At 34.1% G+C, this 27,947-nt stretch overlaps 2 protein-coding genes across 2 annotated transcripts; both read right to left on the reverse strand.

Moving 5' to 3' along the window:
• Positions 1 to 12,470: 12,470 nt before the first annotated feature.
• Positions 12,471 to 13,730, reverse strand: LOC126882721 (uncharacterized). The gene has a single exon (XM_050647709.1). The coding sequence runs from the start codon at positions 13,728 to 13,730 to the stop codon at positions 12,471 to 12,473; it is 1,260 nt and encodes a 419-aa protein (XP_050503666.1).
• Positions 13,731 to 20,224: 6,494 nt separating this feature from the next.
• On the reverse strand, positions 20,225 to 27,883 carry LOC126882722 (uncharacterized). Its single transcript, XM_050647710.1, has 4 exons — positions 25,805 to 27,883; positions 25,354 to 25,454; positions 24,902 to 25,002; positions 20,225 to 24,229 (listed from the first exon to the last, which is right to left on the reverse strand). The coding sequence occupies exon 4, from the start codon at positions 24,083 to 24,085 to the stop codon at positions 20,225 to 20,227; it is 3,861 nt and encodes a 1,286-aa protein (XP_050503667.1). The 5' UTR covers positions 24,086 to 24,229; positions 24,902 to 25,002; positions 25,354 to 25,454; positions 25,805 to 27,883.
• Positions 27,884 to 27,947: the final 64 nt, after the last annotated feature.

Raw genomic sequence — 27,947 nt, forward strand, 5'->3', positions numbered from 1 at the left:
AATAAAAGGCACGGATTTCAATTTTCTTAAATACATCGGGCAAGCTTCATAATTTAAAAGTATTTTCCCATAAATCAATGTCGTCCCTCGATTCGTTTTTCCCGCTTTTCTGTTGTTCCCAAGCGTTTCATATTTTTATTGTCACATATTCGCTAAGTTCATATCAACCATCAATTTCCATTATGCATGTGAAAAGTGAAAAGCTTTTTGTGAAAATTGGACAAGCTCTGTTGTGCGGTGGTGTAATTTTGAAGTTGTTATTAAAATCAACGGAAAAAGTTCTAAATGGAAGTGTTGTTCATGGTAAATCAAAAACTGAATGGGATGATCAATATTTTTTGTTTACATGCAGACGTTTGACGAAATTTGATACCTTTGAACGTGAATGGAACAGGTGGAATAAAATGTATAATTAAAAAAACCTTTTAGCGCTTTGTCGCATCCAGTTAAAATTTAATTAAGCGAATTATCCCGAAAGGTAGCAACATGGCGACGACATTGTCGTTTTAAAGAGTGGTTGAAACGACGCAAAACATTATTAGCCAATTTAATTATTTCCCTACTCATTCGAACCAGTGGCGGAGAATTGTAACACGCGTTGTGCCGCCAACCATGTTTTTAAAATGAGAGTAGAGGTCGTGCGCGAGGTCATTTAAAAGGTATTTCAATTCTATAAGAAACCAAAAGAAAATATTTGAAGTAAAAATGAAGAAAGGCGTTTGGACCAGAAGAACAAGTGAAAATTTGAAAAAGTTATATGAGACGTTCATTTAGACACAGCTTTTATTTGTTTTCGAGGAGGTTCTTCGGAATGACTCTAGTAGTAGACATAACAATCGGTATAATCTGGGTTCTTTGCATTATTTATTGTCTTCGTATCTGAATTTCCAGATCTATGTACCTGGTGATATTTTCAGTAAATCTAGTACGTAAATTATTGTTGTTAGGTATCGCCACATCAATTAGTGTTGTTTGTCTTGTTAATTTATTAGCTAGTACGAGATCTGAGTACCAAACCCCAGACCCAGAACATCCCAACCAGAACATCAGTTTGGGTTTGGTACCCAACCAGAACATCAGTATTGTTGGGAAGGAAATAGAACTCGTAGATGTATATAAATACCTGGGACATGAAATTACGATTGGCAGGGATAACCAAACTCATGAACTGAAGAGAAAAATCGGTCTTGAGTGGGCAGCATATGGAAAACTGAGAGAAACTTTTAAAAGTGAGTTGCTCACATGCCTAAAGAGAAAGGAATTTGATCAGTGCGTCCTCCCAGTCTTGATGTACGGATCAGAAACACTTACCTTAACTAAAGCCTCGGCTACCAAACTAAAAGTCACGCAGAGAAGAATGGAGCGGTCAATGTTAGGAGTAACTCTGCGAGACAAAATCAGAAACGAAGAAATCAGGAGAAGAACAAAGGTGACTGACGTCATCGAGAGGATAGCCAGGTTGAAGTAGAGATGGACAGGACACATAGCCAGAATGACGGATGGGCGATGGACGAAGAGGTTATTGGAATGGAGGCCAAGAGAAGACAAGAGAAGCGTCGATCTACCGCCTACAAGATAGACTGACGACTTAAGACAGGTAAATAAACACTGGATGAGAGCAGCGCAGGATAGATGGGGTTGGAAACGAGGGGAGGAGGCCTATGTTCAGCAGTGGACTTTTGAGGCTGGATGATGATGATGACGAGATCTGCTCTATTAGGTACCTCTGTTTAATCTGTGAGTACAGTGCGGTCCGATTATAGCTTGTAGTTGTCATTCTCAAGCATACTCACAGGAACATATTGATAATATGAGAGATGGTCCGTTTGGAGAAGTCCCAGCTTGATAGCAATCTCTTGACCAAGGATATTTCCTACTGAGTCATGCCGTTCCTTGTATTCAGTTGCAGTAAATGTCTGGCAGAGCCTGGTAAAACGTTTGATGGTTTCTTGCGCTTGACATCCATATAGGCATTTGATGTTTTTGACCTGAGGGTCTTTGATGATATATTTCATGTAATGTTTGGTTGGTATAGCCTGATCCTGAATGGCTAGTAATAAACATTCTGTTTCAGGGAACATTTTTCCTGATGTCAACCAATAGTTCAACGCTGTATTGTCGAGAAAGTCATGGATGACCTCATTGGGATGTCGCCCGTACAGAGGTTTACCCATCCAGGTGCGCATTTTTGTGTCCTTTTTAAGGTGGTTTATGTGCATTTCTGGTTTCCTCAGTTTGATCGGTGTTGTGTCATTTATTATTAGCGCGATATAGAGTACATGATCTGGATCTAAAAATAAGCTATTAAATTAACAATTTGTTTATCTAATTGCTCACCTACATCCATAAGTCCTCTTCCTCCTAAATGCCGCGGTAATGTCGTTCTTTCTATTGCCCTTCGAGGATGGTGTTTTTGTGCCTTTGTGAGGTGTTCTTACTTTTCGCTGAAGATTTTCTATATCCGTTTTTGATCACTTAACAATGCCAAATGAATAGCTAAGCGGGTAACATGCGTAGGTGTTTAGTGCCAAATTTCTACTGTTAAGGTGTGAACGAAGCAGTTGTTTTACCCTTTTTATATACTCAGTAGTTATCTCAGTTTGACGCGCTAATTAGTATTATTAATTAAATGTTGTTCTGATTCTATTTCCTTGTGGCATTTTTGTAATCAACTATTCTAAATGGGAAATAAACCACAATTAACTAAAAAAATGATTTTATTAACGTTTCGACGTACAAATCGGATGCCGTTGTCAAAATACAAAACATCACTGAATATTTTATATTTTGACAACGGCATCCGATTTGGTCGTCGAAACGTTAATAAAATAATTTTTTTTTAGTTAATTGTGGCTTATTTCCCATTTAGAATAGTTGATTTTTATTAATATTATTAATCCCAAACTTCAGTAAAAAAAATTGTTCTCAAGTAGGTTTTTGTTGCATTTTTAAAAACATAATCGTGTAATGCACACACAATCGTAGCCAATATATTACATATAATTTTGATATCAATTTACAATTTTGTATCACAAAAACACAAAGAGAACTTTTCACGAAACATTTACTTTTATAGCCCAATGGTAACGGTAGTTACATCGCATCGTTTATAACGAAAAATATCGCAAACTTCTTGGGCGTAACTTCCCGGGATCCATTTGTCACTGTCGTTTCAAAACAACACTAGGAAATAAATCTTACCGTTTTCTTTTTCTCCTAATGACACCGCCTTTATTTATTATATATGTTTAGGATCGATTTTATAGTAATTTAAAATTTTAATATTAGTTATAGATCTTTCCTTCTGTTTATTTATTTAGGGTGATTACTCAGTTATTATCCAGGAAAGCACACACAAAATCATTCAGACCTGGCAAATCCTGCACCGGTCAAGTCCACGCACTAACAGAACACATTGAAGAGGGCTTTGAAGAAAATCTCATAACAGGGGCTGCTTTCGTAGACTTGACAGCAGACTATGACACAGTAAGGCACAAAACATTGCTCCACAAATTGTACTACACTCTCAATGACCACTATCTAGGAAAGATCGTATATTCTTTACTACAAAACAGACGTTTTTCGCCATGCTGCAGGGCGAAGTAAGTAGGTGGAGAGTTAAAAAGAACGGCCTCCCACAGGGAAGCGTTTTAGCACCGATGCTTTCCAATATACGGCCTATTTCCAATAATTCCAGCCAAACCCGATTTCAGGACAAACTAGTTTGGCCAACGTTGTTTCGCGTTCAGGTCAAACTAGTTTATCCTAAGGCGTTCCGGACAAACTAGTTTATCCTGATATTAATACGGACACTACAGGATAAACTAGTAAGCCCTTTATAATATACCTATAACATCAAAATAAATAAATAAACTTGACTAGATTAATGGACAATTATTGGTAATACAATAATATTATTTAATAATCAGTCATCATTCTTTTTGCCTTATCCCTATGCAGGGTCGGCTTCCCTAATTGCATTTCTCCACACAATTCTATCCTGGATAATGTCAATATTAATCCCCTTTACCAACATGTCCTGCCTAATCGTCTCCCCCCACGTCTTCTTTCGTCTTCCTCTCCTACTCCTTCCAGAAATCTGCACTTCAGCTACTCTTCGTATTGGATGATTAACGTCTCGACGTTGAACATTACCGAACCATCTCAACCTATGCTCTCTCATTTTGGCATCAATTGGTGCCATACCTAGACTTCCCCTAATATACTCATTTTTAGTTTTATCCTTTCTTGTCACTCCACTCATCCATCTAAGCATTCTCATCTCCGCCACATGCATTCGTTGTTCCTCTTTCTTTTTCACTGCCCAACATTGAGTTCCGTACATCATAGCCGGTCTTATGGCTGTTTTATAGAATTTTCCTTTCAGCTTCATTGGAACTTTTCTGTCACACAACACACCACTCGCTTCCTTCCACTTCATCCATCCAGCCCTAATTCTACTGCATGCATCTCCATCTATTTTTCCATTACTCTGTAATACCGATCCCAGATACTTAAACTATTGCTTTTTACAATCAGTTCACCATCCAAAGATACCATTTTACTTGTAGTAACTCCATCTTTAAATGAACATTCCAAATACTCTGTCTTTGTCCTACTAAGTTTTAAACATTTTTCCTCCAGAGCTTGCCTCCACTGTTCCAGTTTTTGTTCTAAATCTCTTTCACTATTTACTACTAACACGACAGCATCAGCATATATTAAGCACCATGGAATATTACCCTGTATTTTCGCTGTTATATGGTCCAAAACTAATGAGAATAAATGCGGACTAAGCACCGAGCCTTGGTGCAATCCTACTTTCACATGAAATTTATCAGTCTCTCCCACACCTGTCCTAACACTAGTCGTTACTCCCTCATACATATCCCTCACAATCTTTACATCTGCACCAGGGACTCCTTTCTTATTGAGTGCCCACCACAGGATCTCTCGAGGAACTCTATCATAATATGATATTAGCATATGATGAAAGCATATTATGCTTTCTCAAGATCAATGAATACCATATGAGCGTTTGTTTCTTTACTCCTGTATTTTTCCATCAACTGCCTTATAATGAAAATTGCGTCTGTTGTTGATCTGCCCTGCATAAAGCCAAATTGATTCTCGGATATGTCGGTCTCTTCACGTATCCGTCTATCAATTACTCTCTCCCATATTTTCATGGTGTGGCTAAGCAGTTTTATAGCCCTGTAGTTTGTAGACTGCTGTATATCTCCCTTGGTTTTGTAGACAGGTGGTAGTATACTGCTTCTCCATTCGTCTGGCATTTGTCCAACTTCCATAATTCTATTATAAATAATCAGTGTTTTTTATAAAAACCTTAATAATAGGGAACTTGCATAAAATTTTAAATTCGAAAAAAATGGTATAAATCACAACAGAACATAATTTAGAACCTGTATCAAAAATAAAAAAGTTTTGTTTGTCTTTTATTTGGCCCCTAAAGACGACTAAAAATTCAACTTATACCAGCCACCCCAAAACGCGTCGTGACGTCACTGGGTTGTATCTTTACATTATATTACACTCTACACCAATTGCATATATAATTTTGGATTAGACATTATAAACGTCAGTAGAAAATACGGTTATGTGACGTTACAAATGTTTTTGATCGTTCGAACTATTCATAGAAAATTTGTACTTTTACAAAATGGTTTTATTTTCAATAGTAAACCTTCTTTCCTTTCCTTCAAAAACTGTATTAAACTGAAATCTCAACAAACTGGTATATTTTATTACAGTGACATACGATAAATGTCATTAGAATATAAATATTTTTCCTTTATTCCCCGACGACGACCTGGCTAAATACCCAAGTAGGTGGAGGCCAATAAACTAAAGAAAAAGAAGAAGAATATACGTAAATATAACCTTAAACTGAACCACATAGTCAAACTCTGTGACGTTACGGGTCATTTGAACTATTTTAAGATAAAGAAGACTTTAAATTTGTACTTCTAAGTTATTATGAGTTTTTGAAGCGTGAAATTTTGGAAATCTCATTTTTATACAAAACTGAACATTATAATGTAATAAAAAAATGTGCAAGTTCCCTATTATACCTCAATAATAAACAATATTTATTTTTCCACGGAGTGTTTTGGTGACATTTAGAATTGCGGGTTATCATTGTGTTCTTGCTCTTGCATCTGTTTGTGGAACAGTTTTTATTGCAGCTACATTTAACAAAACCTTGTCCTGATCCAACCGAACCTCGCGTAGCTGCAACCTTTAACGATATTTCAGTGAATTAGTTTATATCTACTACCTCTAAAGAAGTTTGATGTCAAATGTCGAATTCTGATCTAAAAACAATTAAAAATCTTTTGGAGACATGAATACCCAATAAAGTTAGATAAATTATCTCTAAAATATCGCTAAGGGTTGCAGTTACGAGAGATTCAGTTGGATCGGACAAGGTTTTGTCAAATGCAGCTGGAACAAAAACTGTTCCACAAACAGATGCAAGTGCAAAAAGGCAATTATACTCCGCAATTCGAATTGTCACCAAAACACTCCATGAAAAAATAAATAATAATTTTTATAATTGAGTAATAATTATTGCTTTAAAAAAACACTTATTTTTTAAAATATGATTGTTTGTATTACCGATTGTCCATTAATTTTAACGACGATTCGTTATCGTTTTAATAAAAATGATTATTTTTCAATTACAGAGTATTTTATTCAGTTTATCTTTTTATTGTGGCTTTGTGTGTATACTATAATGCTTATACTAGACACTAGACCGTACTATTAGTGGGTCCTGCAATTTCCGTATTAATATCAGGATAAACTAATTTGGCCAAGGCCAAACTAGTTTATCCTAACGCATTTAGGACAAACTAGTTTGGCCTAGGCCAAACAAGTTTGTCCTGAAATAGGGTTTGGCCGGTAACATACAAACAACCATCCCATACCGACTGAAACCAAGCACTTCCTCTAAGCTGACGATCTCGCAATATGTGTTCAAGCAAATAGTCTTTTACGAAATAGAAAAGAAAAGTGGAGGAGGAACTCGATAATGACTTAAAAACAATGAGAGACACTATCTGCAGAACTCTCTGAGACCAACTCCATCTAAAGCCCAAGTCTGCGCCTTCCATCTTCGCGCAGAGGAAGCCAAGCGAAAACTCCAAATGAAACCACCGCCACTCTCAAATCTATATAAAACATGGGGGTTTGCAGAACCCTTAACCTGGAGAGGTTTTGCAGAACACAGAAAAAACAGATCACGGAAAACCGGCATGCCTTATAGAAAGCCCGAACACCACGAAAGCGACTAAAATCTAGGAAAAGCTTCCTTGGAACAGTGATCTGAGTATTTTCCTGTTCCGCAGGTTCAATGAACCGGCCAAAACCTAGACTTTAAAACGTGGAAAACTATGAACAGGACCCGTGTTGAGCTGCCCCCCCCCCACTTGCAAAAATCAAAAAACAAGTAGCCCTCTTTTATGAGCTATTTATGAGATTTCATATTCCGCAAACTAAAAATTTTGTGCTCGTTCCACTGAGCAGGAATTTAATACTTTAGTGGGGGGGGCTGAGTCAGCCCCCCCACTACTTAAAAATAGGAATATTGAATCGGTTTTTGCGGCAGAATTACGAGCTATTTATGAGCTCTTGAAATTAAATCACGCGCCTTTCGATTATAGAGCTACAACCCTTTAGCAAGAAAACCATCCCATATTCCCGGCTTAAGAGAGAGTTGTACTTAAAATAATTTAAATTAATTATTTGGCGACAACATATCGTTTATTAATTTATGAGCTCGCAAAAGATACGCATTTCAATTATTGATTTGCCATTTTCTTTCTATAGTGCAGTCACTGAAGGTAAAAATCAATTATGACCTTCGATTTCGGTAAATCTCCATTCATTTTCACGAATTGACAATAACAACTTGCAGTTTTAGCCTGGGGTATATGTCACCCCTTCTCGGGGTGAAAATTACTTTATTAAAAATAACCCCACAAATCGAGAGAGGGACAAATTGTAAGCAAAATTTGTTATATAATGTTATTAATAAATCAATACTTTTTGAGTTATTAAAGATCAAATATTTTAATTTTTGTGAAAGAAAATGCATGCTTTACAGCGATTTTTCATAAATAACTCAAAAACTGTAAGTTTTTACAAAAAAGTTTTCATCACTAAAATTGAAGCTAATAATAAAATATAATAAATTGCTTACTTGAAAAACCCTTTAATGTTAATTTAAAGTAAGTTATTGGTAATTAAATGTATATTTTTTTCTGCGACTGTTAAAATCTAAGGATTCAAGCTTAAATAACGGGAAAGAGATTATATCACTTAGGTACTAAATACTTGTCAAAGTACTTAGAAATACCTATCAAAAATGAGCTCAAGAAAAAGTTGATAGCATCAAAATCCGCTCACCAATTTTCGTGAAAATGAATGTAGATTTACCGAAATTGAAGGTCATAGTTGATTTTTACCTTCAGTGACTGCACTATAGAAAGAAACTGGCAATTCAGTAATTGAGATGCGTATATTTTGCGAGCTCATAAATTATTAAACGATATCTAGTCGCCAAATAATTAATTTAAATTATTTTAAGTACAACTCTCTCTTAAGCCGGGAATATGGGATGGTTTTCTTGGGAAGGGGTTGTAGCTCAATAATCGAAAGGCGCGTGATTTAAGAGTTTACTCTTAGAATATAAGCTATACGAATTAAACTACTATTAACTTTTTTGTAAAAACTTACAGTTTTTCAGTGATTTACGAAAAACCGCTTCAAAACATGCATTTTTTTCACGAATAATTAAAATTTTTGATCTTTAATAACTTAAAAGGTATTGAACTATTTTAATAACTTTATAATTTGTTCTTTTATAGATTTGTGCAGTTATTTTTTATAAAATAATTTTCACCCCCGAGAAGGGGCGGTATCCACCCTCAGGGTAAAGGCGCAAGGTGGTACCATGTCACCTTTGTTTCTTGAGGTATCCTCTAACCACTGACCAATTTTCGTGAAAATCGATGAAGGTTCACCGAAATTGAAGGTAATCGTTGATTTTTACCTTCAGTGACTGCACTATACAAAATAAATTGCAATTTACTGATCTAAATGCACGTAATTTGGAAGCTTATAAATTATTAAATGATATGTAGTCGACAAATAATTAATTTAATGCATTTAAGTACAACTTTCTCTTAAACCGGGAAGATAGGGTGGCTTTCTTGCGAAGGGGTTGTAGCTCAATAAACGAAATGCACGTGATTTAATAGTTTATTCTTAGAGTATATAAGGAATTATTATATCCGCAATACGATATATTTTAAGTTTTCTCAGCATTTTTCTCTTAAGTTAAATCAATAAAGGGTTGTTTGGGGGTGAAGGGGATGAGCTCAAAAATCGAAACTATATAATTTCAAGAGCTCATAAATAGCTCGTAATTCTGCCGCAAAAACCGATTCAATATTTCTATTTTTAAGTAACACTAAAGTATTAAATTCCTGCTCAGTGGAACGAGCTCAAAATTTTTAGTTTACGGAATATGAAAGCTCATAAATAGCTCATAAATCAGGGCTATTTGTTTTTTAATTTTTGCAAGTGGGGGGGCAGCTCAACACGGGTATGAACAGGAAGAGAACAGAGGGGTCGCTCCAGTAAAATCAAATATTGTAAAATGGGGGAAATAGACCAAGATGATGTGAACTGTGACTGTGGAGAAATACAGAACATATAACATCTTCGTACATAGAGAAACTGTCCTCATCGGTGTACCCTCGAAGATTCGTGGCTCGCCAACAAAGATGGAAACGATACTGTCCGAAATCATATGAATGGCATGCCCGGGCACGATAAAGTAAAGTAAGGGTAATTATTATTAAATCCGTAAGTATAAATATTTTGCTAAATCATCATCATCGTCAACAGCTATTCCTAGGGGTTGCCAACTTCTTGAAAATGTCAAGATCTTGCTACAAGATCAAGACAAGTAATTTTAGATTTCAAGACAAGACAAGAAATTTTATGTCAATACCAAGATTTCTTGGTCAAGAAATCAAGAAATCTTGAAATATTTTTAATATCTAATAATAAATACTAGATTTTATTTTAAAGAACACATTTTAGCACAGTTTTAAAAAAGAATTGATAAGCCATGAATTAAGGCAGATAACCTTACTTCTTATCATTCTTATGGAGTCAACACCTAGCCGATTTATTGACTTTGTTATTGTTAAAGTTTCTCTTGAAAATAGCCTTTAAGCTGGTACAGATGTTGCTGGAGTTCCTAGAAAATCCTTGGCCATTTTCGATAATCCATCCATCCAATGGCACTACCGCCCAACTCGAGCCTTGGCCTCCTTCAACAAGCTTCTCCAATCATTTCGATTTACCGCTGTTCTTTTCCATGAACGCGTTCCCAGGAAGTTCCTGGCATCCTCATCGACTTCGTCTTCCCATCTCTTTTTAGGTCTTCCAACAGGTCTTCTTCCCTGCATTCTTGCATTCAGCAATTTTCTGGGGATTCTATTCTCATGCATGCGGACCACGTGCCCTGCCCACCGTAATCTCTGCAGTTTAGTGTATTGTGCTAGAGTTGGTTCGCTATATTGCTCGTATATTTCTCTATTATACCTAATTCGCCAGTTGTTATTTTCACTTATTGGGCCCAGTATCCTACGTAATACTTTTCTTTCAAACACATCTAATGCATTGGCAGATTTCTGTGTCACCACCCAGTAGATAATCAAAGCCGGTATGACTATCAAGATAGGGAAATCAATGTGTTAGAGAGAGAAGTACCTTTCCAATGAGTAAGAGTGAGAAAGATGCTGACGTCACAGCGATGGAATCTACCATAGTTATTTTCCACTAGATGGCGCCACCAATCCGCCATTCTTATTCCAATTCGCCATTTTTATTCCATTTCAGTATTTTTATTTAAATTCGCCATTTTTGATCCAATTTTCCTTGACATTACGTCAAAGAAATCTACCATAGTTTAGCTATTAGCAGCTAGATGACGCTATTTTTAAATTAAAATAGTAAATAAATTAAAAATAAAACAATTTTCCGTTCTGTGCTAGTCGCCACGCTCTTCTTCTTTTTGTCAACTGTCTATTCTTCTTCTTTTACATAATATGTTATGTTATTTAAGCCAGTCACGTGCAGAAATCTAAGCTCTACGTGTTGCATACTATATTTTATCTACGACCGATAATTTAGTATGTTTAAGCGATGGTGACATCTCGTTAGCATTGGTCTGATTGGAGATTGTCATACGTTAAAGGTGTGGGGAGTATCGAATATGTTATTTGATCCATAAACTAACCGTTACGAGCTGCATACTATATTTTATCTATGACCATAAAATAATATGTTATTTAAACCAGTCACGTGTAGAAATCTAAGCTTTACAAGTTGCATACTATATTTTATCTACGACCGTAACATAATTTATGTTTAAGCGATGGAGAAAAATTAAACATCATGTCATAAAGGCATTAGATATGTATCTTTACTAAAACAAATTTGTTAGTAGCGTCATGTCTTTGAGTGAGTACAGACATAAAGTTGAACAGTTTCAAGATAAACTCATTGAGTTACAGAAAGATATTAAAGTATATCAGGATTTAAGAAAAATTATCAAACAATTAGAGAACCTACATATTAGCGATAGAACATATCCACTAGGACATATTCAACCATGGACGATAACACCACCAGCAGAAACATGAAAAATGAAATTAAAAATATATTCGCATTGACATGTTTAATTTTAATGCCTGTATTTATCTTAATTTTAAAAATTATTTTTAAAAAAATTGTAAATAGAGGATTTGACACGTAATATAAAAATTTATGAGTAAATAAGGAGTTTTAATTAAAAGTCAATAGTTTTTTATATATTTTTATTATAAAACATAATTATACAGGTAATATCGTATTACAAAACCATTGGCGTAGTCGATCCACATTTCTTTCGGTACATAAAAACACTCCATTGGCGTGACAGGGGTTTGCATCAGGAGCAAATTTACAAACGCAAGGCGTATAATCAAATTTGCAGACATCAATAATTGTAGGAAAAACTCCAATCATATTACATTTCTGTTGTAAAAATCTGCTTTTTTGTTCTCCTCGAACGTAAATGTAATCGGCAGCATACAATAACTTGGATTCTAGTATTTGATTTATTTTGGAATATTCCACATCACCATTGGAATACCGAATGCCATGCACGTTTTTCTCCAAGAAGAATACTGTCTTCTTATCTTGATTAGTTAATGAAGTAAACGGGTGCGGAGACGTAAATATGTAATGATGTCGTTTAAAACCAATTTCAATGCTGAGTTCCTTGGGTACAAACCATCCATCTACCATAAATCCCTGTATGTCAACTAGAGCAATCCTCATGATTAAGCGTGGTGATTGATACTGAGGGACGTACTCTTTAAACCTACTTAAATAATATTTTTGATAACTTCTGTTAGAGGAAAGTATTCGAGTAGGCTGTCGTGAACAATTAAACAGTAGGCTCGAGTGCCTGCCGGAAAACCTTCATCTGCTTCGATTTCCAGTTTAACATCAACGGTTCCTGATCTGAATGACGTATCATCCTGCTTGGAACAGTCAAAAACAAATAAGGCATATTTCTTGAAAGCAGCATAATCTAAGATGGGATGTTTTGTTGAGGAAAGAGTATAACTAGGAAAGAATTCCGTATAGTTATAGTGAGCTATAGCATAGTCATTCTTTGCAAAATCCAATTGCATTCTCTCGTTAGGCCAGTATTCTCCATTAATAACCAATCGCACGCTGGACATTCTAATGTGATCAAATAACGTTGGATCAGCGTGTATGTCATCTCGTTTAGAAGTTTGAAAAGCCACAATGACATAGCGTGGGCGTTCAACAGATGAAGTTGTCTTTACACTCCATATCTCGCGTCGAGATCCTGACGTAAGTGAAGGTAGTTCATTGAGCTCCCATTTACGGAAAGGTATAGTTATCGGCACATTATTCTTAATCGGAGTCATTAATTCAATTTTCATATCATCATTGGGAAAGACATGCTTGACCTTGAGTTCCATGCTGGAAACAGTTAAAGATACTGTTGTTGTTGTTGTAGCATTAGGTTCTTTCACTAGAATACAGTCTCTATCATTGCGTGCTCGAACAAATCGAAACACTTGACGGCCATAGGTTAATTTATTGTAGTCGTTGAAAATGTTGAATATATGTTTTATCGGAATCAGTAGACTAAAGTTGTCTCCCGATATATGTGGATTATTCGGATAGTTCCATCCTGCAGTACTGAGAAACTTGGAATCTTCAGGAGTATAACATAACAAACTGCGAATAGTGCTAACTACACCTGGGTCTCTAACTATTTCCATATCATGTGAACTTTGGATATACGTACATGTATCAAACAAGAAAGCTCCAGCATTCGGTGCAAGAGAAACCACGCCATCACCTACTTTCTCTATACTTCCTTTAATTTCCAACAGCGTTTCGTGTATCCCAAAAAATGCATCTGATTGATTTATGATAAATTCGACAACGTCACTATTATTAAATGATTTGATGTATGGTGTATATGTCCGAAATTCTTCTTTTCTAATAGTATTATCGAACAGAGGTTTTTGGTAAAGATCGAAAATATGAGGTTGAGGCTCCTGCTGTTGAACCCCCCGTCGAATGTATTGACGTTTTGACATCTTTCAGCTTTAATCCAATGGCAACAAGAAAGGCTTTATTGGCGGCAGACACGTCACGTCGCATGCAGGATCTGTGTGAGACTAATAGATATTGACTTGTAGAGTTTTGTTTTATAATTAAACCCATTTATATCGTTTCCTTAAAATCCAAATGGAGCGTACTTTTCTCTCCTCTAAAATTGACAGGTCTTAATTCCTGATCGACTATACTAACAGTAATTTTGGTAATTTCACGTATACTGCTGCTTATTGGTATGTATATAGGGTTATGAGGACGTTCATCAATAGAAAAACCTGGATCAACATTTATCGGAAAATGCAGAATGGTGTGTACAGGTCTGTCTTCGTAGAAGGCTCCTTCAGTAATGTTGCATTCAAATAGTAGACTTGATACTTTTATAATATTTACAGGTTGGTCTGAAGAATGCATTTTTCCTGATTTTAACACTCTATTTGAGGAGAAACCCAATAATTTACCAAGACTATCTTCTTTCTCGAAAGTAATGGTATGATCTTGACAGAAAATTTCACATTTAAGCGTATTGTTGTTCGGTTTTAAAGTGAACTCCTGAACCGAATTGTATATACCCATTAATTTATTTCGAATGTATGCTTCGATATCGGTAATTTCATACGATCCTGATGGAATTTCGATATAACGCAACTTTGTACGATCATTCTGCTCATAGAAATAAAACTTTTCACCATCAATGTTTGGAATTGAATTAAATGTATGAAATCCCAACACTGCTACATAATACTGCCGTAGCGGATCAAGCACAAGAGGCACTTGAGGAGTAAACGAAAACTCGTTTGTAGTACTTGTTAGGGTCAATAATCGAGACATGACTGATAGGAGGTAAAAGGTGCAGTAAGTTAAATACCAAAATATGTTAAACATTTCTTTATTTTTCTTAGAATAATGTTACATGTTTTTCTTGTCTTATTTATATTTTGTTCATAATACGGTATTCTACAAAATACACATACACTTTCCATCGTCCCACAAACATCGCACCATACGTGTTTCTTATAGTCTTTCTTGCAAGGTAAATAATATTCTAGTGCATGGCGAATATCTTGTGGTAATTCATACCAGACATCAGCGCTTATATTTTCCATTATACAGAAACTTTAAGCACAAATGTCCACAGTTTATTTGGTTATAACTTTGATATTGATCGTTATTATAGACAATTCTTCCACCATTCAAATAGGAAACTAGTTCTTGAGGTGGCTTCAAGCAGCCATATGAATCAAAATACTCTATGTCTTTGTTTATCTTTCTGTAAGCTACCCAATGTGTACCAGGGTTTGTTGAAATGTCGAGATTAATTATAGCACATTCATGTTTACGAGGGTTACGAGGTAAATTATCTCTCATAAACACACCACGAAAATTTGGAATTTTAAGTAGTTTAACAAATTTATTCAAGTCCACATTGGTTAAAGGTCTATTAGGTAGCTTCAGAGGTAGTTTTTTGACTTTTTTAAATATAATCCAAAGCCTCCTTTAGCGTTTTTTCGAAGGTATAATCCTTTGCCTAGATGTTCCATAGCTGTATTATGACGTTTGTCCTCTTCTAGTTTCTTTTGAGCATTCTTTGAATCAATTACAGTCTTTGCGATGGCACTTGCACCACCAGCCAAACTACCAAGAGCTGATAAGCCTGCAAAGATGGGGATTAAAGGTAAAATACCACCAGATTTTGATTCGAATGGAATGATTCTTGGAACTCGTACATTTCTTTTCCCACCTATATTCTTCACGGCTGTTCTAGCTGCTGCAAGTGCAACTAGAGCTGATTTACGCAAATTTGGTGATGGAGGAGTTCGTTTCAACGTTCTGATAATTGGTTGTAGCACGTGTCGCTTAAATGAACCAACACCTTTACCACGTTTCATACCCATACCTAGTTTTCGTTTAACTTTCATTGCTGTAGTAGTCAACCAGGCAGTGGCTTTTTCACTCAAAGATGCGTCGTTTGCTGTAACTCGTTCCCACGCTTTGTTTTCCAATACCCAATCTGCTTTATGTCTATCTTTCAATGAATTACTATGAGAATATGCAATATCATGATCTCTCGCAGCTCGATCTAATGGATTTATCCCTGGATCTCCACGAGCTAGACGTTTCTGTAATTTAGTTCCAGGTCCTAGATACTGGTAACCAGGGGCATGCAATTCAAACGGTATATTGTTGATCAGAGAATTCAACACTCCTTCACCTTGAACGACTAACATTGAAATGAATCGCTTCTTGAAAAATTTCTTTATATAACCAAGCGCATAAAATACATCTTAATCACAATATGAAGGTCATTCAACAAGATAAGACACTAGCAGTGGAGAACTTGGATTTTGTCGATAACGTGGCAAGAATCAGTAAACATGGTGTATTGCTACCACATTCTTTTCGTGCTATCGTATGTGGCCCAAGCGGATGTGGAAAAACGAATGCTATGCTAGCATTACTGTTTGATCTAAATGGCGCTAAATTCAAAAATGTTTACGTATATTCAAAATCGTTGTTTCAACCCAAGTATCAGTTTTTGAAGGAAGTGTTGGAATCTGTGAAAGAGGTTGGCTATTTTCCATTTAAAGACAATGATGACGTAATAAGTCCTGACGAAGCTAAACCAAACTCAGTATTCATATTTGATGACGTATCTACGGATCCACAACAAACAATACGTGAATATTACTGTATGGGAAGACATAAAGATATCGATTGTGCATACATATGTCAATCATACAGTCGAGCAGGCAAACAACTCCTGCGTGATAATGCCAACCTTATTGTATTGTTTAAACAGGATGAGCTCAATTTAAAACACGTCTTTGATGATCACGTCTCACCTGACATGACATTTGTTCAATTTAAAAAAATTTGTTCTGAATGTTGGCAGGATAGGTATGGTACGTTCGTAATTGTTAAGGATTTCGATATTTCTAACGGACGATATCGTTTAGGCTTCGACAAGTTTATAAAATTGTAGTTATGATCGAAATACACGCATTCCATAACAACATGTTAGACAAAGAGGTAGCTGCACGCAAGCGTAAAGTTGCTGAATTAGCTCGAGTCATTCGCAAAAAGTATTTGGCATTAAAGCTAGGTAGGACAGAACAAGACGAGACGCTAAATAAACTCTTTGAACCCATAACTAAACCACTAAAAGATATTGCACAATCCTCACATCATGCTATTAATAAGAAGCTTAAACACGTCAAAAAGGAAGAGATGAAATCAGAAGAAGAGGTGAAAAAAGAAGATAGCGATGACGATGTTTTTTCAGATACAGTATCAACGAATCATGAAAATGAAGATTTAAAACAATATAAAGAATTAAATAATACTGAAGTTCATCACAATTCCATAGGCCATCTTAACGGTGCAACTGCAGAAAAATATCTTAATATTGTCAAACCGTTGTTTAAACCTAAAAAAGCAAAGAAGCAATCACCGAAAATTAAATCTACTAGATTAAAGAAACTGTCTCTCGAAGGTCAAGAGAAAGCGACTCGTTCACCACCGAAAACTCGGTCTACTACATCAAAGAAATCGCCTTTAGAAGTAGTAAAAGCAACTCGTTCATCATCGTCAGCAACTTCATCTACCTCCAAAGGATCAGGGTTCATCGATGCTTCTCATTTGATTTACAACGATAATCCTATTGAATATGTATATTGGGATGATCCAAATGAACTATGTGATAGACTCGAATTGTTGATTGCTTCCCAAGAAGCAGGAAACACATCCCATAGTAACGAAATTGTTGCCATTATCAACGAATTACGTGAAGCAGATATTATATATTAATGTTAGGTCAGATTAGACATCATTTCCAACATGAGTGTTGATAAGTTTGGTCGTCATCATTATCGTTCTAATGAACAAGCTATTCAAAAGCTGCGTGAAGGCTTCAAACAATCCATTTTAGATTTACAAAACCAGATACATGCAGTAAATAAGGATATTAAACGAGATCCTCCTGTATCAGGTATACATCTTTCCAACAAGAAATATGTAGATGACCACATTGCAAATATAAAAAATTTTCTGCGAAAAGAGATTACCTTGATGCAAAAAGAATATAGTTCAAAAGATACTCAACTTGAACAAAAAATTTCTGACTTTCAAAACTCCATCGGTAAGATTGAAAGCAAGTTTAATAAAAAAAATAATGAGTTATCTGATGCAAATAAACTGGCTGTCTTGAAAATATCTGATTTAACAAAAGAAATGAATGATTTACAAAAAGCAGTAAGTATCCAGAATGCAATAAAACAAGAATCTGTTGGAGAAAATACCGTGACAGTAGATAGGATTAACAAGGCATTGAATCTACAAAAAGCTGCAGAAAATACCTTGACAGTAAATAAGACTAACAAGAGAATAAATCAAATGTTGTCCTGAAAAATAATTTCCCATCGAAAATACTTAATAAATCAAATGTAACCTACATTACAGAACGCAGTAGATAACATTACTTCATGGGACAATCGTCTTAAGTTTAAATTCATAATGTCTAAAGAAAAACAACAATTGGTCAACGAATTACATAAACCAGCACGAAAAAATTATCCTCGTCGACGAACCGTCATTAAAGGACTAGATGATTTATGGCAAATGGATATTGCAGAGATGAGATCCTATGCCAATCAAAATAAATCTTACAAGCTCATTCTTGTCGTAATTGACTGTTTTTCAAAATTTGTGTGGACTCGACCATTAAAGACAAAAACAGGGGAGGAAATAACAAAGACGTTTGCAGATATTTTAAATCAAACTCAACGAGTTCCGAAAAATTTACAAACAGACCAAGGTACAGAATTTTTCAATTCCAAGTTTCAAAACCTCATAAGAAAACATGGTATTAATCACTATAATACCTTTAGTGTTAAAAAAGCAGCCATATGTGAACGAATTATTCGAACATTGAAGGAAAAACTTTACAAGTATTTCAGTCTTAATGGTACTTACAAATGGATAGATACATTGCCTCAAATTACAAAAGACTACAATAACACGAAACACAGCAAAATTCGACTTAGACCTATTGATGTTAATAAGTCTAACGAAAAAGAAATCTTACGAAAATATTACACTCACTTGAAAATTTCACGTAAAAGAAAATTGAAAGTTGGTGATATGGTGCGTATTAGTAAAAATAAACACCTTTTTGATAAGGGATATAAGCCAAATTGGACAACAGAACTATTTAAAATTACTGAAATTAAAATAACAAATCCCACAACATATTTGATTGAAGATATGACTGGAGCGCCTATTAGAGGAGGATTCTACGAAGAAGAATTACAGAAAACAAAAAATACAGACATTTACTTAATTGAAAAAGTATTGCACAGACGCGGAAATAAGATGTATGTTCAATGGCTGGGTCTCGATAGTAAACATAATAGTTGGATTAATAATAAAGATGTGGTTTAGTACTTTTTAATGCGAATGCAACCTTGAATAGGAGGGACGCAATATAAAAGACCGCTCAGCAACCTCGCTCTCAGTTAGTTCACCTCGCTCTTCAACATGAGTTCTCAAGATAGTGGTTATAGTTCATCAAGTTCTATTGTGGTATTCGATGATTCATCAAGTGAAATCAATTATGGTGCCGAACTAGACCAAGTTTTAGCAAAATTCGAAGAAGCTGCGAAGAATGAACCATACTACTTGTTAGAAGCCTCATTTCCACTAGATAGTTACATAATTAAAGTTGGTCTATCTCCAGCTAGACAGTTTACGGCATCCGTCATTTTATGTCAACATGCCATAAAAGAAGAATTATTCGACGGTCGAAGAATTAGTATAGACAAATTTGAGTGGAGTGACATAATTAACCTATTTTCACAAAAGATGAATGATTTTTTCTATGCAGACGAGTTTGATCCTGTCGAGTTTCAGTGTGGAGACTACTGCAAGATACGACAATTGGTGTTGGATTCAATCAAGTTCCTTGTTATTGAAAAACATGGTGTGGAATACTATTTAGATGAAAATGATGTTACGCAAATTCTACAAGTACACCGCAGTATAGTGACTCATCGCATATCGTTGTTGGAAAATTTAAACTTTCATGCATATTATACAAATGTTGTATATTTTTTGCAACAGAATTTTTGTACAGATACTAGTTTATGTGGTCCGTTTGAAGCTATGACTGCGTTTTGTGAAATTTCTCCAGCAGATACTTTGTTAAGCCATGCTATGAGAGAATATGTATATTATTATAAAATTAAAGTTGTAAATGACTTAAATAACTTTATTTGTTAATAAATATTATGTATTTAAACACTTGTGTTTTATTTTCGTAATATATTTACAAAAGGATAATGAAAAAATAATATTGTACAATAGTCATTTTATTAAATATTACTGAGGAAAAGTGATTGTGTCTTTTCACCAGCCATACATATTTTTAATATCCAAGTAAATGCCCTCAGCGTCTTAAAGCGATTATATTTTTGCTAAAAAATTAAGGTATATCACAATGCCCCCAGGGAAGCGTCTTAAAGGATTCTGGTATTAAATATCGTTTATCATCATAAGGACTTAGGGCCGTTTTTGTTTGCTCTATGCTGAATACTGAATGTTGATATGACCGAATACACCTTTGGTTTGTGCTTTTAATTTTGTATTCTTTTAAACAATTTTCAAAATCTTCAAATGTGATTATATTTTTGACTACATTATATTTTACACCTTTTGCTTTTTTGGTTATACCTAAATTTTGAATACCACAATCAATTTGTTCCTTGTTTAGTTTCAGTTTTAAACGTTCTCTCTCATTTTCTCTCTCTTCATCAGTTGTTTGTAATTTAAATGTATACATTTTTGATCTTAGACCAATAAAATGTGTAATAATTTTTCCATTAGCTTCATCCTTCATTAGACCGGGGATTTTTTTATTTAACCGTTCTATCATGTACGGGTTATTTTCCGAATAGTCAGATGTATCGAATTTACAGTTGTGTGCCTTTAAAACCTCCTTATATGCATCTAAACACTGTAATTCATATATAAAGCTATCTGTATCCATGTACAATAACATACAATTTTCTTCTCCCATCGTTGGAAGCATGAAGGAGTAATGAAAATCATACATACATAATTTTGATATGTCTAGGATTGCTGCACCTATATACAAAGGTTTATTAAAGCACACCACTGATTTGGTTAGTTCGATGGCCACTAGGTTTTCACTAAAGATAGTACGACTGTGAAACCGAATACTTGCAATCAAGTTTTTGGCTCCATACCTTCCATTCCAATTTTTACATATTTTTACAGTTCTATGCCTCCTTATATTCTCCATGGTCTTACCGAACACAGCATTATTCATCATTTTATAGAGATTTTTCTCAAAACTGCTCTTAGATGCAGCCCGTAAGTTAGTATTTAACTCAATATAGGGTCGCAGCCATGCAGATTGATTAAATTTCAAAACTTTATGTATTTTAGTTAAAATTAATCCGTTGGATAAAGCCTGCTTTAAATTTCTATAATGAATAATATATTTTGACTTATTAAAAAGAGTTGGCAATAATTTTGGTAGTTTTGAACCGGGAGGAATGCGGTGTTCGGCAGCAAATGGAAAATCTTTATGTTTGTCGTGTAATTCACGTGGATACTCTAAGTCAACTTGAAAGAAATAGCCCTCCTTCGCAGCATTCGGAATTGACATAATATCAATATGACCCTTGGGAAGTTTAGTGGATTTAGATGCAACACCAAATTTGGTTACATCTTCAATCCACTTAAATCCTCCAAAAGGTAAATATTCACTCATAGCCCAACCATATAGATTATTTACATCTAAATACATGATGTACTTAGAGGGCTGTGTGGGGTCATATGTCGACATGTACTTATTGTTAGCTTCCGAAAATCGGTTACTACACACAGATATTCCGCCTCTTATGCCTTTTTCAATAAACAAAATCATATCCACATCTTTTAATAACTCTAATCTACATTTTGTATACCTAAGCATACAGTCCCATGTATAACCTGGTATGGTATAATACCACGCAGGATCTAAATGGTACGTATCCCTACATTTTTGTCTAAATTGTTCAAATACATCAGCCAGAAGCAAAATATCTGTTTTTAAGTACAAATCGCTATACTGTCCCAAATTTTTACATTCAAATGTAGACCAAACTTTCTGCGCATGAGCATACTTCTGTTCGCTAATATGTTCATCACATAATTTATTATAAAAATGACTAATTGTAGGTAAAGAAGTTTCCTCTAATTTTTCCAAACTATCAACATAATCATAGCAAAATACTCCTTTGCAAGTTAATAAGTTAAATGCATTATCATCTAAACTGTAAAATTCTTGTTTTAAAATCTTCTTCTCTGAAGTATCTAAAAGTGATGCTAATTCATCGAGTGAAGTTCCCATAAATCTCATAGTATCGATAAATCTTAGTCTAATTTTATGCTCATCTGAATGTAGAGTAAAAGAAATATATTTTTCTTTATTAATAGGAAGTAAGCTCAGGTGCCCATGTTTGCATAAATCGATAATCATGAAATGTGAGTCATATCCACTAAAATTATGAAAGGCTACTGGCACAACAAACACCTTTCTGAAGTTTAAATTGCATGCTTGGTGTGCAAATCCTCTTATCTCTCCGGTAAAATGATCATGATCTACCACAATTATATCTGTAGCTAAAAAGCGTTTCTCACAAATATGACAGGCAGTTGCCTCACTTGTACTAGGCTTTGTAACCATAGGTACAATTGATTTTATTTTAGAATTGACAAATTTGAATATTTCAGCCATTTCTTTTGCAAACCACTCCATGCAATTTTCACCTCTGTAGCTTCGAAAATATGATAAGCTGTCATCGTAAGCACAGTTAAAGTAATAGCCTGCACTATAAGGTACATGCTTTTGGTATTTTGCTGTTTTGCTCAGTTTTACATTAGAATCTGTAAAATTATGTAACTGACATTCAAAATCAGCATATATAATAAAGGGAGTGGTTTGTTTGTATGTGAAATTTCTAAAAGCAACATGATCGTATTTGGGAACAGTCATTTTACATTTGTTTATGTCTCTGCAGAACTCTTCGTGCTCCGCAAGTTTATTCCCGCTGGAAAAATAATTCATGCAGCGATCACAAATATATTTTTTATGTTCGTTCTTGCTTAACTGAGAACTTACCAACCTAGACATATCTTTAATCCAGCAATAATGATATTTTATTTCAATATTTTCATCGTCACTAGGAGGAGCGTCGTAATCATTTAACTTTGGAAAATATTTATCCTGAATTAGAAGCAAATTTACATGTCTATCAAGCTTGTTTTGTGTAAGTCTAGCAGGTACTACTTCGTAAAATTGTTTTTCCTTAATTTGATTTAATTCCAAAGCATAAACATTCACTGATATAGTATTTATTTTTTCAAATTTTGTAATATGACTTAAAGGCATTGGAGCTTCCAAGTCCTCCGTTTTCAACGCAGTACTGTAATATGGATATGCCGACGTACGTTCTGTATTTATTTTAGCAGGATAAAGAGAGCTAATAATCGCCCAATAAAAACAATTTTGATCATAATTTTTGATATTTATACATGCTCGACGCTTTTGAATTTGCTCAGGAAGTTTAATGTACGATGATCCGTTCCCAATTTCGACTTTATTGATGTTAACTTCTAATGAGATTACTTTAGAGAGAGCGGCACCTGAATCTTTTTCTGCAAACTCAGACATTTTTTTAAAAATTTTATCTTTGACATTTTCGCTAAACCAAATGTGTAAATCGGTTGAATAACTATCTATAATGACATTTTTAGTGCTAAAATGCATCAAATCTAAACTCTCACTGTCACCTGTCTTTTTAATAAATTCTCCCCACAAAGTAGTGTTGACTTTAAGTACTCTATTATATTTCAAAAGAGTTTTAACTTTTTGTCTAAATACCGCAAAAGCATCATCCAAAAACGGTCCTACATCCTTATGATATAAATTTATTATAACCCCTGTCTTAATCCGGCTTGCAAAACTTGAAGCGACATTTTCCCATTTTACTCTATTACGTAATTTTGAATTAAGTCCTAGACTAACATGTCTATTAAAATTTAAAATTATTCTTCGAAAATGTTTAAAATGTCCTACGTTTGACTGTAATTTTCTAGCAGTTCCTACAGGTAATCTTTTAGCTTTAATTAAATTATTACATTTGTAAATGTGTGCATTTAATCGCTTTAACCACACTTTAGCATCAATTGAAGTAAATTTATCAAAAATTATTTTGCGTAGTCTTTTAATAGTTAATAATAGATTATCCGACTGCTTAACTATTTCCTTAATCATTTTAATATATGTATGGCATATAAAAAAAAAACAAAATCACTTACCCTCTTTTTTATTTTAAGTTTCAACGATTTTGAATTTGGCTGCTGGATGTTCGTTTCCACTGCAATGGATGAAACCTTGCTTATTTGTTGCTAAATCCACCTAAAACAATAACAATTTGCTATACTAAAATTCACTCTCTTCGAAAAAATAAAAAAAATGTATTGCTAGTGCGATTTTCGAAACCGCTGTAGAAAACACAAAAAAAAGACAAAAAACATATCTAATAGGAGGCTCTCTAATAGAAATATGTTGTAAAATTTCGATGCAAAATTCGGAGCAAAACTCTCAATAACAACTTGCTATACTAAAATCGAAAAATAGAAAAAAATGTATTGCTATTACGATTTTCGAACCTGCTGCTTAAGTATTTAAACCCTGCTTATCTTTGCTAAATCCACCTAAAACAATAACAACTTGCTATACTAAAATTCACTCTCTTCGAAAAAATCGAGAAAAAAAAAATGCATTGCTAGTGCGATTTTCGAACCCGCTGTAGAAAACACAAAAAAAGACAAAAAACATATCTAAGAGGAGGCTCTCTAATAGAAATATGTTGTAAAATTTCGATGCAAAAAATATAATTCGGAGCAAAACTCTCAATAACAACTTGCTATACTAAAATTAACTCTCTTTGAAAATAGAACGACAAAAATCGAGAAATAGAAAAAAAATGCACTATTGAGATTTTCGAACCCGCTGATTAAGTATTTTACTATATTATATGTATGGTTAAAAAAAAAAAAAAAAAAAAAAAAAAAAAAAATCACTTACCCTCTTTTTTTATTCTAAGTTTGAACGATTTTGAATTTGGCTGCTGGATGTTCGTTTCCACTGCAATGGATGAAACCTTGCTTATTTCTTGCTAAATCCACCTAAAACAATAACAATTTGCTATACTAAAATTCACTCTCTTCGAAAAAATTGAGAAAAAAAAATGCATTGCTAGTGCGATTTTCGAAACCGCTGTAGAAAACACAAAAAAAGACAAAAAACATATCTAATAGGAGGCTCTCTAATAGAAATATGTTGTAAAATTTCGATGCAAAAAATGTAATTCGGAGCAAAACTCTCAAAAACAACTTGCTATACTAAAATTCACTCTCTTTAAAAAATAGAACGAAAAAAATCGAGAAATAGAAAAAAAATGCACTATTGAGATTTTCGAACTCGCTGCGTATTTCACTATATTATATGTATGGTTTACAAAAAACAACATCACTTACCCTCTTTTTTTATTCTAAGTTTCAACGATTTCGAATTTGACTGTTGTATGTTCGTTTCCACTGCAATGGATGAAACCTTGCTTATTTTTTGCTAAATCCACCTAAAACAATAACAACTTGCTATACTAAAATTCGATCTCTTCGAAAAAATCGAAAAAAAAATGCATTGCTAGTGCGATTTTCGAACCCGCTGCAGAAAACACAAAAAAGACCAAAAACATATCTAATAGGATGCTCTCTAATAGAAACATGTTGTAAAATTTCGAAGCAAAAAATGTAATTCAGAGCAAAACTCTCAATAACAACTTGCTATACTAAAATTCACTCTCTTTAAAAATAGAACGAAAAAATCGAGAAATAGAAAAAAAAAGCATCGCTATTGAGATTTTCGAACTCGCTGCTTAAGTATTTCACTATTATATGTATGGCTTATAAAAACAACATCGCTTACCTTCTTTTTTTATTCTAAGTTTCAACGATTTTGAATTTGACTGTTGGATGTTCGTTTCCACTACAATGGATGAAACCTTGCTTATTTTTTGCTAAATCCACCTAAAACAATAACAACTTGCTATACTAAAATTCACTCTCTTCGAAAATAAAATGAAAAAATCGAGAAAAAATGCATTTCTTGTGTGAGATTTATATAAAATATATCTAAAATAAAGGTCTCTAATAGAAAAAAATTTCGGGAAATGTTGAAGGGCGCGGAAGTAGAGGTTGCTCACTTACTCGATGGACGGATCAAATACAGAAAGCCTGTGGAAAAACATTCTCTGAATCTATATGAGGGAAGCTCAGGACAGAAGCAGATGGAAAGAGATAGTTGCGCTCGTATTATAGGGAATCACGACACTCAGCAATGAGGAAACGACTGAGGAGGAGGAGGAATAGAAAAAAGTTGCAAAATTTTAAAGCAAAAGTCTTTTAGAGTAATTCGATTAAGAAAATTATATATACACAAGTTACAAATAAGCAAACATAGATCTAATATGTATGAATAAAATCGAAATTACTAAAAATTTGGGATTCTAACCTGCTGCAACGCTACGAAGCACTAGATAAAACAGAAACCAAAAGACACATCATTTATTTTTGCTATACACAATTTCACTCTCTTTGAAGTGGATCAAAGAATGTCAGATGATATTTCTGAGAAAGACAGAAACAAGTTGGCTAACAGGTTTATTTAGTAGAATTATGGAAGTTGGACAAAGCCAGACGAATGGAGAAGCACTGTATTTATTAAAAAGAGACAACAATGTACAAAGAGCAATATAACTATCACATATGGGCAATTGATAGACGGATACGTGAAAATCAGTTCGGCTTCAGGAACAAAGAAGCAAACTCTCATATATAAGAAGCAAAAAATATTGAGAAATACTAGAAAAATAAAACCGAAAAAATATATATCTAAGAGACAGTCACAAAAGTATTTTAGTTTAATTTTATTGAAGAATGGCATATAACACGGTAAGAATATAAATTAAAAATCAGAATAAAGTAAAAATAGTACTCACCTTACTGCTATGTTGACTGCAATATGACAAATGTACTTAACTGCCTCGAAAACTCGAATACAATATTTTTCCCTGCTTTTCTCGTTTTTATATCAAAGTCCAGTAATTATATTGATGGGTCTTTAATTACTGTATTTTCTCCATCAATTTGTGACGTATTTTTTAAATTACCTTCTAATTGCTTTGCTATTAAGCAAAGTTTATAATATTTTTCCATATATCATTTAGCTATTAAATAAAATTAAATAAAGTTTCTAATATAATATATCTTTCCATATTAGCAGTGGCGTATCTACGAGGAAGGGAAATTTCATTTTTCTATGTCATTTTATTCTGTTAAATAATCACGTGAACCAATAGGACTGAAAATACTAAAGCCTTTTTACATGCTGTTGTATTTCATTTTTTTATTGAACCAATAGGAGTTCGATTTTTTACTTGTGTATATATAATTTTCACAATCGAATTAGTCTAAAAGACTTTTGCTTTGAAAATTTGCAATCTTTTTCTATTAAATATCTTCCTTCTAGATTTTTTTTGTCTTTGTCAACTCAGTCGAAGTTCTTTTTCATATCGATGAATTCAATTTGTTTTATGTGTGGGATTTTATTTGAGATCATATTTAGAACGAATTATGGTAGATTCCTTCAACGTAATATCTGTGTCAAGACAAATTGGAATAAAAATAGCGAATTGGAATAAAAATGGTGAATTTAAATAAAAATGGACTAAAAATGGCGTCATCTAGCGGCTAATAGGTATGGTAGATTTCTTCAACGTAATGTCAAGGAAAATTGGATCAAAAATGGCGAATTTAAATAAAAATACTGAAATGGAATAAAAATGGCGAATTGGAATAAGAATGGCGGATTGGTGGCGCCATCTAGTGGAAAATAACTATGGTAGATTCCATCGCTGTGACGTCAGCATCTTTCTCACTCTTACTCATTGGAAAGGTACTTCTCTCTCTAACACATTGATTTCCCTATCTTGATAGTCATACCGGCTTTGATTATCTACTCCACCCATGTTTCGCAGCCATAACTTACTATGGGCCTGATTATTGTTTTA

The sequence above is a fragment of the Diabrotica virgifera genome, chromosome 3, assembly GCF_917563875.1.
Source record: "Diabrotica virgifera virgifera chromosome 3, PGI_DIABVI_V3a".
Lineage (NCBI taxonomy): Eukaryota > Metazoa > Arthropoda > Insecta > Coleoptera > Chrysomelidae > Diabrotica > Diabrotica virgifera.